Raw genomic sequence first — 14,563 nt, forward strand, 5'->3', positions numbered from 1 at the left:
GTTTGCCACTGCGAAACAATAAGAAAACCAAAGAAACAATGGCGCGTATTTACATCAACACCTAGAAGGCATTGCTTAAAGGCGTCCATTCCTTGCGCGTATGGAGAAGTAAAGGGTAGCTTTCTTTACCTCAAGGGAAACTCAGGCGGAGCGCCTCTAAGGTTTTGGAGAGCTGTTCAGCGTAGAAACAAAGTGCAAACCGCAAGAAAACAAAACAGTGGGCCTCCGCCACTTTTAATAAGTTACGCTGCTCCAAAGGAGTGTTTAGGAGAGCGGAAATGGTTAAGTTTCAGCTTCTTCCATTCCTCCAGGATACCCTCCTGGAAGTTCGAGTTCATTGGCTCCTTTCAGTCGTCTCGGTTCTCTCAGGGAAGCTTCCTCGTCTCCCTGGCAACCTGAGCTGCCACCAATTGAAGCTGAGGATTGGTGGTCACGTGTCCCCTACCCCTTCCCGAGCGGAGGCAACATGGCGGCCCCGGTAAGCAGTAGCTGCGAGATTTGAATTACCCTACTTGTAGCTGCTGCGTCCCTGCTGATGGCGTCTCCGGCGTTGTGCGGTTCACGTCAGAGCCCAGAGGGACTCCCTGGAGACCCTTCCTCACAAGAAGAAGATGAGGATTGTGATCCTGAAGATCCGGTCAGCGACTCGGGTTCATACTCCTCTACAAGTACCGATTACGAGTAAGGTTCTCGAAGAGGGACAATTAAATTCATTCCTTCTGCCTCGAGAGTGTACACGTGGGCTGGGGGGAATTCGAGAGTGTTGGCGTGGTAGAGACTGAGTGTTTGAGGTTCTATAATAAGTGGGGTTTATTTGCACCACGTTTCAATTGTGTGATAATGTGAGACGAAATGACTGTGCCATTCTTTGTTACTTTAGGCTTTTGTGATTTTCAGAGGAGGAGGTTCTCTTCTTTGTGGTGGGTTCTGTAATATATGAGAGTGTATCTATCTGTTAGAGTGTTCATAAAATTCTGTTCTGTCGCAGTGTCTTCTTTGGTGTCATGATCTTTGTGACTTTAACCTCAGTGTTTAGAGTGAAGTGACACCCTCCACGTTTTATGTCAACTATTTAAGTTATGTAGATTTTTCTGGTTATAAAAATGAATATATATATAAAAGAAAGAAAATCCACCCTAGCCTCACCATCGAGAACAACCTCTCAGCATTTTGGGGGGTATTTCTGCTGTATTTTCCTATACATTCCCATGGTTTTCTTGTTTTCTATTTTATGTTATAATGTAATTTTTAAATACAGAATATCTAAGTGTTATTTTCTACTTTCTTATCCCTAAAAATAATGAAAAAGTTATTTTTATTCACAGTACCCAATGCTACTTCAGTTTTGAAGGAATTTATCCCTTACTGCTATGGACTAGAAAAGTCAAAGTAATTAGCTGTAGCTTGAAATGACTAGCATTGAAAAGGTTCTGGTGCCAAAACATCAATCAGTGACTGCCATATATAGTCATTTTTAGGATGACATTTTATGTGTATTTAGAAATAACAGTTACAGGTATTTAATGTGTATTTAGGAGTATCAGTTACTTGGCAATTATTTTCACCCATAGGTATGTAAAACATTTTTATCATTATCTTTAAAAGCACAAGGGAGAAAACCATCACTAATGGCTGCTTAATTATATTCTAGAGGCTTAATGAGGACAGATTATATTCTGGAAGACTTGAACAAATTTAAGGATCAAATACTTTGTCCAATCTTCTACTGTGGTCGTTTAAAAAATAATTACAAAATTCATGGTTATCGAGCAAGGCTGCTGGAAGGAAGTATGGATTATGTAGAACCTTATTTGGTCTTGCTATGGGAGCCATAGACAGTGTGAGATTCAAATTCTTGCTTTCTCTACATCTTAGAATCACACATTTTTAACCCAGAGAGAATCTATAATATTCCCATGGTCACACAGCCGAATGTTGTCAGTGGAGAAATTTAAGAGACCTGATTTCAAATGGGGTGCATTGATTTTGATGAGTGAATAAATGAGCTAGTCCTTTTTTCTAGGAAATAAGCAAGCTGAGAACTCGAGTTAGAAAACTTATTTCAAACCATTTTGTGATTTGGAATACATGTGTGCATATATATATATATACACACACACACACATATATATAATATTTTAGTTTTTAAAAAAATGGGCATTAAACTTTCTATATCAGTCATTCACTGATCACTCCACATATTCCAGTGTCTTTATCATCCTAATAATAAAAGTACAGGAAATCTCGATTGTAAACTGTTTGGCTGGTCTATATTTCAAGTCCTACCAAGATTCAGATTTTATGGCTGTCGCTTCTTGGTGTTTAGGACATGAGAGTTGATATACACTGACCAGGTAGGCTTCTGTTCTGTTTCTTCCTTATGGTATTTACTTCCCTGAGCTGCAGTGTCACCAATGCAAAAGGTGGGCTTCCCAGCATGGACAGGACACTGGAACATGTGGATCCAAGGTATAGGGAGGCGAACCTAAGCTTTCTCATCAAAACTAAGAGATATGAATTGCCTATTGTCTTTCATTGCCTACATGGAGGTTATTAAAGAAGTTATGCTACTTATTGATTCACATAAAGTATCCTGAACTTTCAGGGTTCTAGTTAATTTCTGCATATTCTTTCTGGAAATTATCATTGTTTCTTGTATGCTTTGAAACTGAAAACCAGTTTGAGCTGCAAGTGATTGTCAATATAGAATTAATAAGTTTATCATTTTTTAGATAAAATGTCTTTAGGGTAATTCTGGTATAATACTTTTAATAGGGTTGTTTAAGACTTATAAGAGAACATTTTTAGATTGGTGCAGTACATCTTAACCTGGCATATTGGCAAGTTCCTGTGGAAGCTTCAGAGGTAATACTGGAGGGTGGGTTGGGTTGAGGAAACCGTTGGCTAGTTTCAGTATTAAAAAAAAAAATTATTTATTTCCTTATTTGGTTGCACTGGGTCGTAGTTGAGGCAGGTGGGCTCCTTAGTTGCGGCTCTCGGGCTCCTTAGTTGCAGTGTGTGGGCTCTTTAGTTGTGGCGTGCAAACTCTTGTTGTGGCATGCATGAGGGATCTAGTTCCTTAACCAGGGATTGAACCTGGGCCCCCTGCATTGGGAGCATGGAGTCTTATCCATGGCACCACTAGGGAAGTCCTGACTAGTTTCAATGTTGAAATAACAGAAATCATACATTTACTTGCAATAATGCCATGCTTTCTTTGCTTTGGTTTACAATTACCCAACTCATTGAAGCCACATTGGTTCATGTTGGCCAAAGTCATCCATTTTATGACTTAAATTTTTGATTTTTCAGAGTGAATTGTTTATTGTTGCGAGTTTTAAAGCCTTGACTGATGGAGAGAAAAAAAGGATACTTTAAAAAGAGAATTTAGCTATAAAATGCTAAGGAGCTTCCACTGACAATAAGAAGAATGACTGGAGAAGAAGGAAAATATGTCCTTTAAGTTTTTTTTTCTGGGTTTTTTTAACAACTTTACTGAAGTATAATTGACATACAATAAACTGTACATATTTGAAGTGTACGGTTAAGCTTTGATAAGTTTTGACATGTATATATCTGTCAAGATAACATATCCATCTCGTCCAAAAGTTTCCCCGTGTGCCTCCCTCATACTACTCATGCCTGCCTCACTCTTTATAACCACTAATCTACTTTCTGTAATGATAGCTGAGTTTGTGTTTTCTAGAGTCTTATAAAAATGGAGTTATGTAGTATGGACTCCCTTTTTTGTCTGGCTTCTTTTAATCAGCATAATTCTTTTGAGACCATTCATTTTGTTGCCTATATGTTGTTCGTTCCTTTTTATTTCTGAGTAGGATTTATTTCTGAATAGGATTCCATTTATTTCTGAATAGGATTTCCTTTTTATTTCTAAATAGGATTCAGCATAATTATTTTTTTTCTTTGTGATTATTCAGCATAATTATTTTGAGACTCCTTCATGTTGTTGCCTAGATGTAGTTCTTACCTTTTTATTTCTGAATTGGATTCCATGGATATATCAAAATTTATCTTTTTCTTGGGTTTTAACTTGGGAATGTGCTACTCGAAGAATAAAAATATTTCATTCAAAGTTGTGATGCAATATATTAATATCAATTTAGTATAATATTTTCCTTTTTCTCTCCTGCTCTGAACCTTGACTTTTTCCTTTTAATTTAATTTTTCTTTTATCAAATTATATAGATTAAAAAGTCAAATAGTATGTAACTAGGTTTATGATGAGACATGGTAATTCTCTGCCAGCATCTCTGTATGCTTCCAGCTCAGCATGTTTGAAGAGAATTTATTGTCTGCCTTGTTTCTCCTCTAGTGTTGCCCATCTCATTTGCTGACCTCACTCTCTTCTTACTCAGGTCCTCAGATCTAGTAAGTCTCCAGTCCTGTTGACTTGCTTTTCTGATATCCACCCCACCACCTCCTCCTGCTTCTCACAGGCACTGCCTTGCATCTCCCATACACCAGTTGTCTAACTGGTCTGGGTGCCTCTAATTTCTCCTGTTTTCAGTCTTTCTCCCATACAGCTGCCAGAGTTTGCTTTCTAAAATAATTTTTCTCTTAGAGAACCTACTACAAAAAGGTATAATGTGGCAGTTTGGATCAAAAGTAGAGTTAAACACATGCATGAATACTACCAGCGAAGCTAACTAAAATGAAGTAGATATCCATGTGCTTAACCAGGTCATCCCTGTGATCAGGAGGAGAAGACCAAGATTTAAAAACTAACAGTAATACTTTAGGTTTGTTTGCTGATGACTGTATTATTCAGAGAATTCAACCACTTCAGTTACAATGGAATGTCTTTATAATGTAGCCTGAAATAACTGAGACTTTTGAAAATGAGACTAATTCTGTTAGTATTCATAGCACATTTGCAGTGTTGGAATAATTTTTTCAACGGATTATTATGAGAGGCATCCTGGTACAGAGTAATAAGTACTAGATTAAGAGTAGGAGTCAGAAAACCTGAAAGTGTTAACATTTTCGTTTCATCAAGTTTTCTCTGGTCTTGAGGGATTTAGAATTAGGAGAATTCTTGGTTATAATTTACTGTTTTACAAGATGTCTCAAGACTCCTATATACTAAGGGGCAAGTACTTAAAGAGAAAGGCTGAATGTGTAAGCATTTCTACTTCTTTGGAAATGAAGTCTTTGTGTAGATGACCTAGAAAAGACATGCTTTTCTTTAACACAAAAACTATCTTCCTGGTACTGGGAAACTTGATGGGCCTTCATGTATTTTGACTTTTATTTCAAAATTTAAAATATTAGGACAATTGTGTTAAGGCAGTGGAACTGTATGATACTATATGATACTATAATATCATATAGTATCTGTATAATACTATACAGATACTGTATGTATCTGTATGATACTATAATTATACTATAATGGTGGATGATACATGTCATTATACATTTGTCCAAACCCATAGATTGTACACCATGAGAGTAAACCATATTGTAAGTTGTGGATTTGAGGTGATTATGTTGTGTCAATGTAGGTTCATCGATTGTAACAAATGTACCACTCTTGTGAGGGATGTTGATAATGGAGGAGGCCATGCAACTGGGGGGACAAGGAGTATATGGGAAGTCACTCTACCTTCTGCTCAGTTATGCTGTGAACCTGAAACTGCTCTAAAAAAAAGAAAAGTCTTTTAAATCATTTTTCTACTCAAAAGCTTGATGGCCTCCCAAATAAACTCCAGATTCCTTAGGATGCTTTTTAAAGCTCTTTTAGATCTGTCCCTAGCCTATCTGATCTCATCTTTGATGATCTTCCTTTAAGTCACCAGTATTCCTGTTTGTCTTAGCTCTGGGCACTATTTAAAAAACATCCAAAGGAATTAATTCCCTGGCTGTCCAGTGGTTAGGACTCTGCACTTCCACTGCAGGGGGCATGGGTTCGATCTGTGGTTAGGGAACTAAGATCCCATGAGACGTGTGGTGTGGCCAAAAAAAAAAAAAAAAAAATCCTAGACTGAGTGGCTTATAAACCATAGAAATGTATTTCTCACAGTTCTGGAGGCTGGAAGTCCAAGATCAGGATATCAGCATGGTCAGGTTCTGGTAAGGGCCCTCTTCCAGGTTGCAGACTGCAAGTTCTCATTGTGTTTTCACATAGCAGTGAGGAGAAGCAAGTTCCCTGTGTCTCATAAGGGCACTAATCCCATTTGTGAGGGCTGCACCCTTATGATCTCATCCAATTCTAATTACTTCCCAAGGGCCCCACCTCCTAACACCATCCCATTGGATGGAAATGTTTCAACATATAAATTCTGGGGGAACATAAACATTCAGTTCATAGTATTACTACACTGAAATATTCACCCATTCTCATTCCTAACATTTTCTTTCATACCTACACTTATACCTATTGATACTTTGTTCTCTGTTTGAAACACCTTTTCTTCCTATCTCTGATTCCTGTCACAATCATTCAAGTTTTCATTTAAGTGCCACCTTCTCGTAGGACCTTATTTGATCCCTCTTAGACTTAATTTCTCCAATAACAGTTTTTCTCCTATAGCAGTTTTCATTCCTCACTTTTGTCACTTGCATTTCAGCTAGGTGATGCCCTCTGTCCATCTGACATCTTTAAAAGCACAATAAAGCCCTATCAAAAAATGATTTGCTGGTCTTTGATTTCAGTTCTACCAGCGTTAGATCGTATCCTTAACTTAGTGATGTGTAGACATGCCCTGTTTAGCAGAAGGGCTGGGGTAGGGAATGGGGTCATTATTAGCATAGTTCTAGTGGAGATGTGTTCCTGATGTAAAAATTTATTTCATGCATTGACTACACAGTTAGTAATTCACTGGCTGATCCCTTCTTCTCTGACATGCTCCACATTTGTTCCAGTGGTAACTTGCTGGGCTAGAAGCAGCATCATCAGCTCCCACCAGGTTCCCCACCTCCTCAAGCTGCTATAACAGCTAGCATAGATTTTAACTCTTAAAATCATGGTTTCCTTTTAGAAAACAATCAAAAGGCTTCGGGGATGAAAATTAGATATTGCTGGTAGACAGAACACAGAAATGAAAACACAGAAAAGCATTAGGCAGACCCGTACTTACTGAACAAGCCCCAGATAGAATCCATGATAATTTGTCATGGTGTTTTTATTTTGTGTGGTTTGTCTCTGTACCTAGGATTGTCCTGCTGTACCTATTAGCACTATATAACTATGTAACTACATGTGTTGGCCACTTTGGTAAAGCACATTGTGCTTTCCCCACTAAAACGAAAAAAAAGAAAAAAAAGTATTATAACAGGTTTGAAGTAGTAGCAAAAGTCTGTTTTCCTTAAGGAAATGTGCCATGAGGGCTGGCTATTTTGTTAATGTTTTTCCTTGTGGTGGCCAAGGAAATTGTGATACTACATTTGGTGAAAAATGCTGACATTAATGCATCTAAGGACCTGAGAGATTCAATAACTTAGAAGAAGAAGAAAAGATTTAGTATCAACATAGAATTTTGAAACACCCGAGAAATTGAGAAACTTAAAAGCATTATCTGAAGTTCATTTTCTTTAATACTGTTAGAGCTTATGTAAGTGAGCTTGTTTATTTGCAAATTAGCAAGTTTTTCTTTGGTAAGAAGGACTCTGCTCACATTTACCACATCATTTAGGGCCTTGAGGCCAATTAAAGTGCCGTCAAACTTTGCAGGCAGACTATAAATATACAGTTATTTCTGTTTAGAGCAAAGTAGAATGAACAAAATAAAAATCTCATTGAAAGACATTTGCACAATGACAGCTTTGCAGCTTGCACCATAGGCTCTCAGAAAAAAATGAAAGAATATTTATATTGATTAATGAAACCCGTGTATTATAAAAATCTTAATTAAAACTGCTAGATTTAATTCCTTTTTAAAAATAAATATTTTAGACTTCCCTGGTGGTGCAGTGGTTAAGAATCAGCCTGCCAATGCAGGGGACAAGGGTTTGAGCCCCGGTCCGGGAAGATCCCACATGTGGCAGAGCAACTAAGCCCGTGCACAACTACTGAGCCCACATGCCACAACTACTGAAGCTCACATGCCTAGAGCCCATGCTCCACAACAGGAGAAGCCACCACAAGGAGAAGCCTGCGCACTGCAACGAAGAGTAACCCCTGCTCGCCGCAACTAGAGAAAGCCCACGAGAAGCAATGAAGACCCAACGCAGCCAAAAATATATAAATTAATTAAAAAAAAAACTTTAAAAAATACTTTATTTTGGAATAAATTTAGATTTACAGAAAAGTTGAAAAGATAGTACAGAGAATTCCTGTAAATTCTTCACCCAGTTTTTCTCTGATGTTAACCTTTTACACAAATAGGGTACATTTTTTAAAACTAAGAAATTAACATTAGTATAGTACTGTTAACTAAACTCTAGACTTTATTCAGATTTCACCATTCCCCTACTTTTGAACTTTTTCTGTTCCCGGATCCAATCTAGGGTATTATATGGCATTTAGTCATCACGTCTCCTTAAGTCTCCTCTGGTCTGCAGTAGTTTCTCAGTCCTTCCTTGTTTTTCATAACCTTGATCACTTGGTTAAGGTGATGTCTGCCAGGTTTCTTCACTGTGAAGTCGCTGTTTTTCATTTTCCATACTCTGTTCTTTGAAAGCATGTCACTGAGTCCAGTCTACACTAAAGAGGAGGAAAGATTAATCTCCATCTCCTGGAGTGAAGAGTGTCTATATATATTAATTTCATTATTAATAAATAGTTACAATGAAAAGTTGGCAGTTTTGTTTTATTGTTGTTTTTAATACACCCCCTCCATTCTAATAGAACTAGTTTGAGAGTACAGTCTTTCCACCTCTGTTAAACTTTCTGATAACGTTAATCAGTTATGCTCTTTGATGTTTTTCTAAAGAGGAAGTAATCACCTGTAGTAGGAATAAGGAACCTTTTGGGAATCCTGAACTGTGGCCTTAAAGGCAGTATCTAGTTTTGGTTCATATGTTACCAGCACTTAGCCTGGAATCTAGTAGAGATCATTGGAGGCATCTTCATTTATTGCTAGGGGTTGGAAAAGTGCAGAAGTACAGGAGCTATATCTAATAAAGGTGTAAATTTCTCTCCAGTTCTGACTGTGGTGCAAGAGGATGGGAACTGTCATTTATTTGGCCTTTACCATGCCAGGCACATTATTTTATTTGCTGTTGATAACAGCCCTGTGAGGTAGCTATAATCTGTTTTCTGGAAAAGGAAACCTAAAGCTTAGAAAAGTGAAAATCTCAATAGAACAGTGTTTGAACCAAGGTCTGTGACCTCTCAGGTCATTTTCTTTTTACTATATGTTTTGTCTTCTTTTACAGTTTCCTATGTTCATTTCCTTGTCTTTATTCCTGTCTCTTTTCTCCCTTCTTTTAATTTCTCCCTTTTTAAAAAAATTTCTTCTGCTTAAAGTGAAATATTTTTTAAACATAGAGCTTAAGAAAGTGGATCTCATTCATTGCTGGTGGAAACGTGAATTGGTATAGTTTTAGGGTAAAGACACCTACCTTATCTATCTATCTATCTCTCTATCCCCCTACATAAAAGAATGGTTACTGGGCTTCCCTGGTGGCGCAGTGGTTGAGAGTCCGCTTGCCGATGCAGGGGACAAGGGTTCGTGCCCCGGTCCGGGAAGATCCCACATGCCGCGGAGCGGCTAGGCCCGTGAGCCATGGCCACTGAGCCTGCGCGTCTGGAGCCTGTGCTCCGCAACGGGAGAGGCCACAGCAGTGAGAGGCCCGCGTACCCAAAAAAAAAAAAAAAAAGAATGGTTACTGTATTGTTGTCCATAGGGGCAAAAAAAAAAAAAAAAAAAATGAACACAAAGCTTATCATTAGGTGAGTGACCAAATGTGCTACATCCCTCATGCTACATCCCTTAATGTAGCCATTAGAGGTTTTTAAATTGTTTTTTTAGTGATAAATGATGAAGGGGTGTGTGTGTGTGTATGTATAGATTCCACTTACTTTTTCAAAACAAACAGTAACAAATAACCCTATATATGTTTTATATGATTATAAGAACACAGATTAAAAAATTTTTTTTATTGAAGTATAGTTGATTTACGATGTTTGTTTTTGGTATACAGTAAAGTGATTCAGTTATACATATATATATTGTTTTTCATATTCTTTTCCATTATGCTTTATCACAGGATATTGAATATATCAGTAGTTCCCTGCGCTATACAGTAGGACCTTGTTGTTTAGAACACAGATTTTTAACATGTCAGTGAAAGGTAGGAAGGGAGAATAACATGTATGATAATTACGTGCCCATTTATATAAAATGAGTCTGTGCTTATGTGTACATGAAAGTACGGTCACCAACTAGAAATCTAGTCAACACCAGTTCTTTCGTCTCCCTCATCATCGCATCTAATCAGTCTCAACATCCTGGTGATTTTCAAGCATTTCTCAAATGTTTTTCCTACTTTCCATTTCCTCTACAATTGCCTTAGTTATCATCTTTGCTTGGACTACGGAAACAGCCCCCTAAATGGCCTCTTATCTTTTTTTTTTAATTAATTAATTTATTTATTTTTGGCTGAGTTGGGTCTTCGTTGTTGCATGGGCTTTCTCTAGTCGCGGCCAGTGGGAGCTACTCTTAGTTGTGCGCAGGCTTCTCACTGTGTTGGCTTCTCTTGTTGTGAAGCATGGGCTCTAGGCGCGTGGGCTTCAGTAGTTGTGGCTCACGGGCTTAGTTGCTCCACGACGTGTGGGACCTTCCCTGACCAGGGCACAAACCCGTGTCCCCGGAATTGGCAGGCGGATTCTCAACCACTGCGCCACCAGGGCAGCCCCTGGCCTCTTATCTTGAATCTTGTCCACCTCAATTCCTTCTTCTATTGTCCTGTCAAAGTAGATCTATTCAGGGATTTCTAACATGTAAACCCCTCTACCTAAAACTCTTCATTGATACTCTCTTACCTACACAACAAAACCCAAACCCTTTGCCAGGGTCCAAAAGGGCTTGCAAAATTACAACTTGCAAAATTAGACTTCTCCTGTCATTCCCCACCTCACCACCTCCACTCTGGCAACCGCAGACTAGCTTTAGTTATCCACATAGGCCATGGGGACTACCCCTCAAGGCCTTTGCTTGTGCTGGTACTTCTGCTTGGGATTCTCTTCTTGTCTTCCCCCTCAGCTCCCCAAGCCCTCCTCCCCAGACACTTGTTGCTTTAAAACTCACCTCTGGGGTCTCCTCTACCAGAAAGTCTCCCTTGACCTCATCCTCAACCCCAGGCTAAGCTGGATGACCTCTCTTTTGCACCTACCATGTGTATTGTCATGAATTCCTTCTCAGTTTCTCTTCCCCACTAGACAAGAGAAGGAACTGAGGTATTCATCTTTGTAATTCCAGTACTGTCCACCATGCCTGGCACTGTTTATTTGTTCTACAACTGAATGCCACCCCCGTGGCACCTCCACCTGCAGGGATCTTTAAATCATAACCAAAAAGTGGTTTCGCATTCATATTTTAGAGAATAAGTGACTTCCCTGGTGGTCCAGTGGTTAAGACTCTGCACTTCCACTGCAGGGGGCCCGGGTTTGATCCCTGGTGGGGAGCTAAGATCCTGCGTGCCACACCACACTACCCAAAAAAAAAAAAAGAAAAGTATAAATTCCAGATTTTAGAGAATTAGGTGAACCATCTTCATGTTTAGCAGAGAGGGAAAAATGTTTCTTTGGCGTCACGTATCTCTCATACGAACAACAGACCAGATTAAAAGGGTGAGATTATAAAGCAAGTAAATTTCATTCATTTTTCTAATTAATGTATATCTTCATAAGTAATTGTGTTTAATTATGATATTTTCATTGTGCCATTTTATTTTATTTTATTTTAAAAATAATTAATTAATTTATCTTTTGGCTGCGTCGGGTCTTAGTTGTGACAGGCGGGATTTTTTGTTGCAATGCGCAGGCTCTTCCTTGCACTATGTGGGCTTCTCTCTAGTTGTAGCATGCGGGCTCCAGAGCATGTGGGCTCTGTAGTTGTGGTACACGGTCTCTCTAGTTGTGGTGTGCGGGCTTAGTTGCCCTGTGGCATGTGGGCTCTTAGTTCCTTGACCAGGGATCGAACCAGCGTCCCCTGCATTACAAGACGGACTCTTAACCACTGGACCACCAGGGAAGTCCCTGTGCCATTTTAAATTACGGTACATTGTTATCTAAATTTTTTATGGTGGGAACACAGTTATTTAGACTCATCAGAGTAAAACTACAGAGATATTAAATACTGATTTCTGCAGGTACAGACAGATATAGTCAAAACAACTGATAATGGTGAATAATCCACAGTAAGCGGTGCTAAGTGCCTAAAATGATGCCACACACTGGGAACCAGCAAGTGCCAAAGAAATGTTAGTTTTGATATCTGGGGATAGTTATGCCTTTTTTTTTTAACCATTCATATATAGTTGAAAATTCTATGTTAATTACCAACTACAGACCAGCGTAGTGGTTAGTTTCTGATTAATAGAGTAGTGCATTTTTTGGATTAATAGAATAGTGCATTTTTTGGATGAATTTTCACAGTATTTAGAAAGAGACACTTGACTTTTAAGTTAAAAGAACCAAGATTGCTAATAAACACTGCAGAAAACAGATGTCTTCTAACTGATTGAATGATTAGAACACAAATTATATCGTGCCAGGATATTACAGCTATGTTTCTGAAAAGTCTCTCCACATGTTAGTTCTTCCACTGTAACCAGTTTTGCTTTAAAGATAGCAGTTTGAAAGGTAAACTGTTCGTAACATTGAACAGGGTAGAGTTTGTGGTTAGGTCTGTTACCCTAAGATGGGTATTTTTGTTTTTTAATGCTCTTTGAATCATTTTAATAATAATAATTTTGTTTTTTTCAATGGCCTATTTCCCAGTTAAAAATCACATGATGAATCATGTCATGTGTGGTTTACTCTTCTTACTACAATTATTCATTAAAAGGAATTTTATGAAATTATAGGCTACAGAAGTGATTATTATTAACTGTGATTACAAACTAGTTGTTTTCAGCAAAGATTTTAGTTCGTGGTGGGTGAATGTTCCTTTTTTGAAAACTTATTATATAAACAAAGTCTTTTAATACTGGTAGGCTTTCACTTTTGTTTTAACGTGTCAGCCATGCTGAATAATTTCTTTGCAAATAGGATGTTTTTATGTGCAATTTCTGAATGTCTCACATCTGTGGATATAATTGTATAATCAACTACTAATGTAAATCATTGTCCAGTGAAATTGTCTAAAGTGAACAGTAACCACACAGGGACTGAATTAAATTTAAAAAACAAAATAGAACCTTAGATTCTAGAAGGGGGCCATCTCTTTTTTAATTTGTTTTCTTTTCTATCACTATGCCATTTTGATTCCATCTCCTCCAACCCCAGTTCTTCAAGGCTCTACAAAAACCATTCTACAGGGAATAATGTTGATGCTCACAATAAATTAGAATCAGTGAGGAGACTCTGAAATAATCAAAGAAATTTCACCCCTCCCGTCTCCCCGCACCCCAACCCCTACCCTCACCCGCCTGCCGGAAAGGCATAACTGTTTTTCCCATGTTTGGCTGCGATTTAGATTATCTTTTCTCTTTTTCACAGTGACCTGGAGCCTGAATGGCTGGACAGTGTGCAGAAGAATGGAGAGCTATTTTATTTGGAGTTGAGTGAGGATGAAGAAGAAAGCCTTCTTCCTGAGACACCTACTGTGAACCATGTCAGGTTCAGCGAAAACGAGATTATTATTGAAGAGGATGATTACAAAGAAGGAAAAAAGTATGAACCCAAACTCAAGCGGTTTACCAAGATTTTAAAAAGTAAAAAACTTTTACCCAAGCGCTATAATAAAAAAAATAGCAATGCCAGTGGGCCAGTATCCATTCTAAAGCATCAGTCCAATCAGAAAACAGGAGTTGTTGTTCAGCAGCGGTACAAAGACGTGAACGTTTACGTGAACCCCAAAAAGCTAACCGTCACCAAAGCCAAAGAGCAGCTCAAGCTTCTGGAAGTACTGATTGGGATTATCCATCAGACCAAGTGGAGCTGGAGAAGAAATGGAAAACAGGGCAGTGGAGAGAAGCTTGTGGTCCATGGCCTGCTGCCAGGAGGATCTGCTATGAAGAGTGGTCAGATATTAATTGGTAAGTCCTGCTCGTGAGCATCAGTCCTTGTTTGCAGGGTTAATGGTTGATGATCCTTTGTGAGGAAAGTGATCAAAACAGAATTATACCCAGTGTCTCAACAAATAAAGGACTGCCTGACGATATTTGGGACAGTAGTGAAATTGGAAGGATTGTGTACTGCAATGCACAGCATTCTTAAGACAAGCACTTTAGTGCATTGAATACACATGGGTGCCTTGTTAGGCCAGGGAACAGCTTAACTAATTTTCAAGTTTTTATATAATTTTATTTCATCTTGGTTTTCTTTGCTGACAAGAAAAAGAAAAGTTGACTGTACAGTGATAATTTAGGTTTGAATGACCTATATCCAATAACATGATACAAAAATATATAATTTATGAATAAAAATACTTTA

General features: G+C 38.3%; 1 protein-coding gene across 1 annotated transcript in view; it reads left to right on the forward strand.

The window, feature by feature from the left end:
* The first annotated feature begins 450 nt into the window (after positions 1–450).
* The window catches only part of INTU (inturned planar cell polarity protein), a 72,855-nt gene continuing 58,742 nt past the window's right edge, over positions 451–14,563 (forward strand). The window contains exons 1-2 of the mRNA XM_029235922.1: positions 451–681; positions 13,628–14,166. Coding sequence (XP_029091755.1) covers positions 536–681; positions 13,628–14,166 — 685 coding nt within the window. The 5' untranslated portion in view covers positions 451–535. The remainder of the gene's footprint in view (positions 682–13,627; positions 14,167–14,563) is intronic.

This window comes from Monodon monoceros, unplaced genomic scaffold (assembly GCF_005190385.1).
Source record: "Monodon monoceros isolate NGI ecotype Baffin Bay Population unplaced genomic scaffold, NGI_Narwhal_1 Super_Scaffold_20, whole genome shotgun sequence".
NCBI classification, from domain to species: domain Eukaryota; kingdom Metazoa; phylum Chordata; class Mammalia; order Artiodactyla; family Monodontidae; genus Monodon; species Monodon monoceros.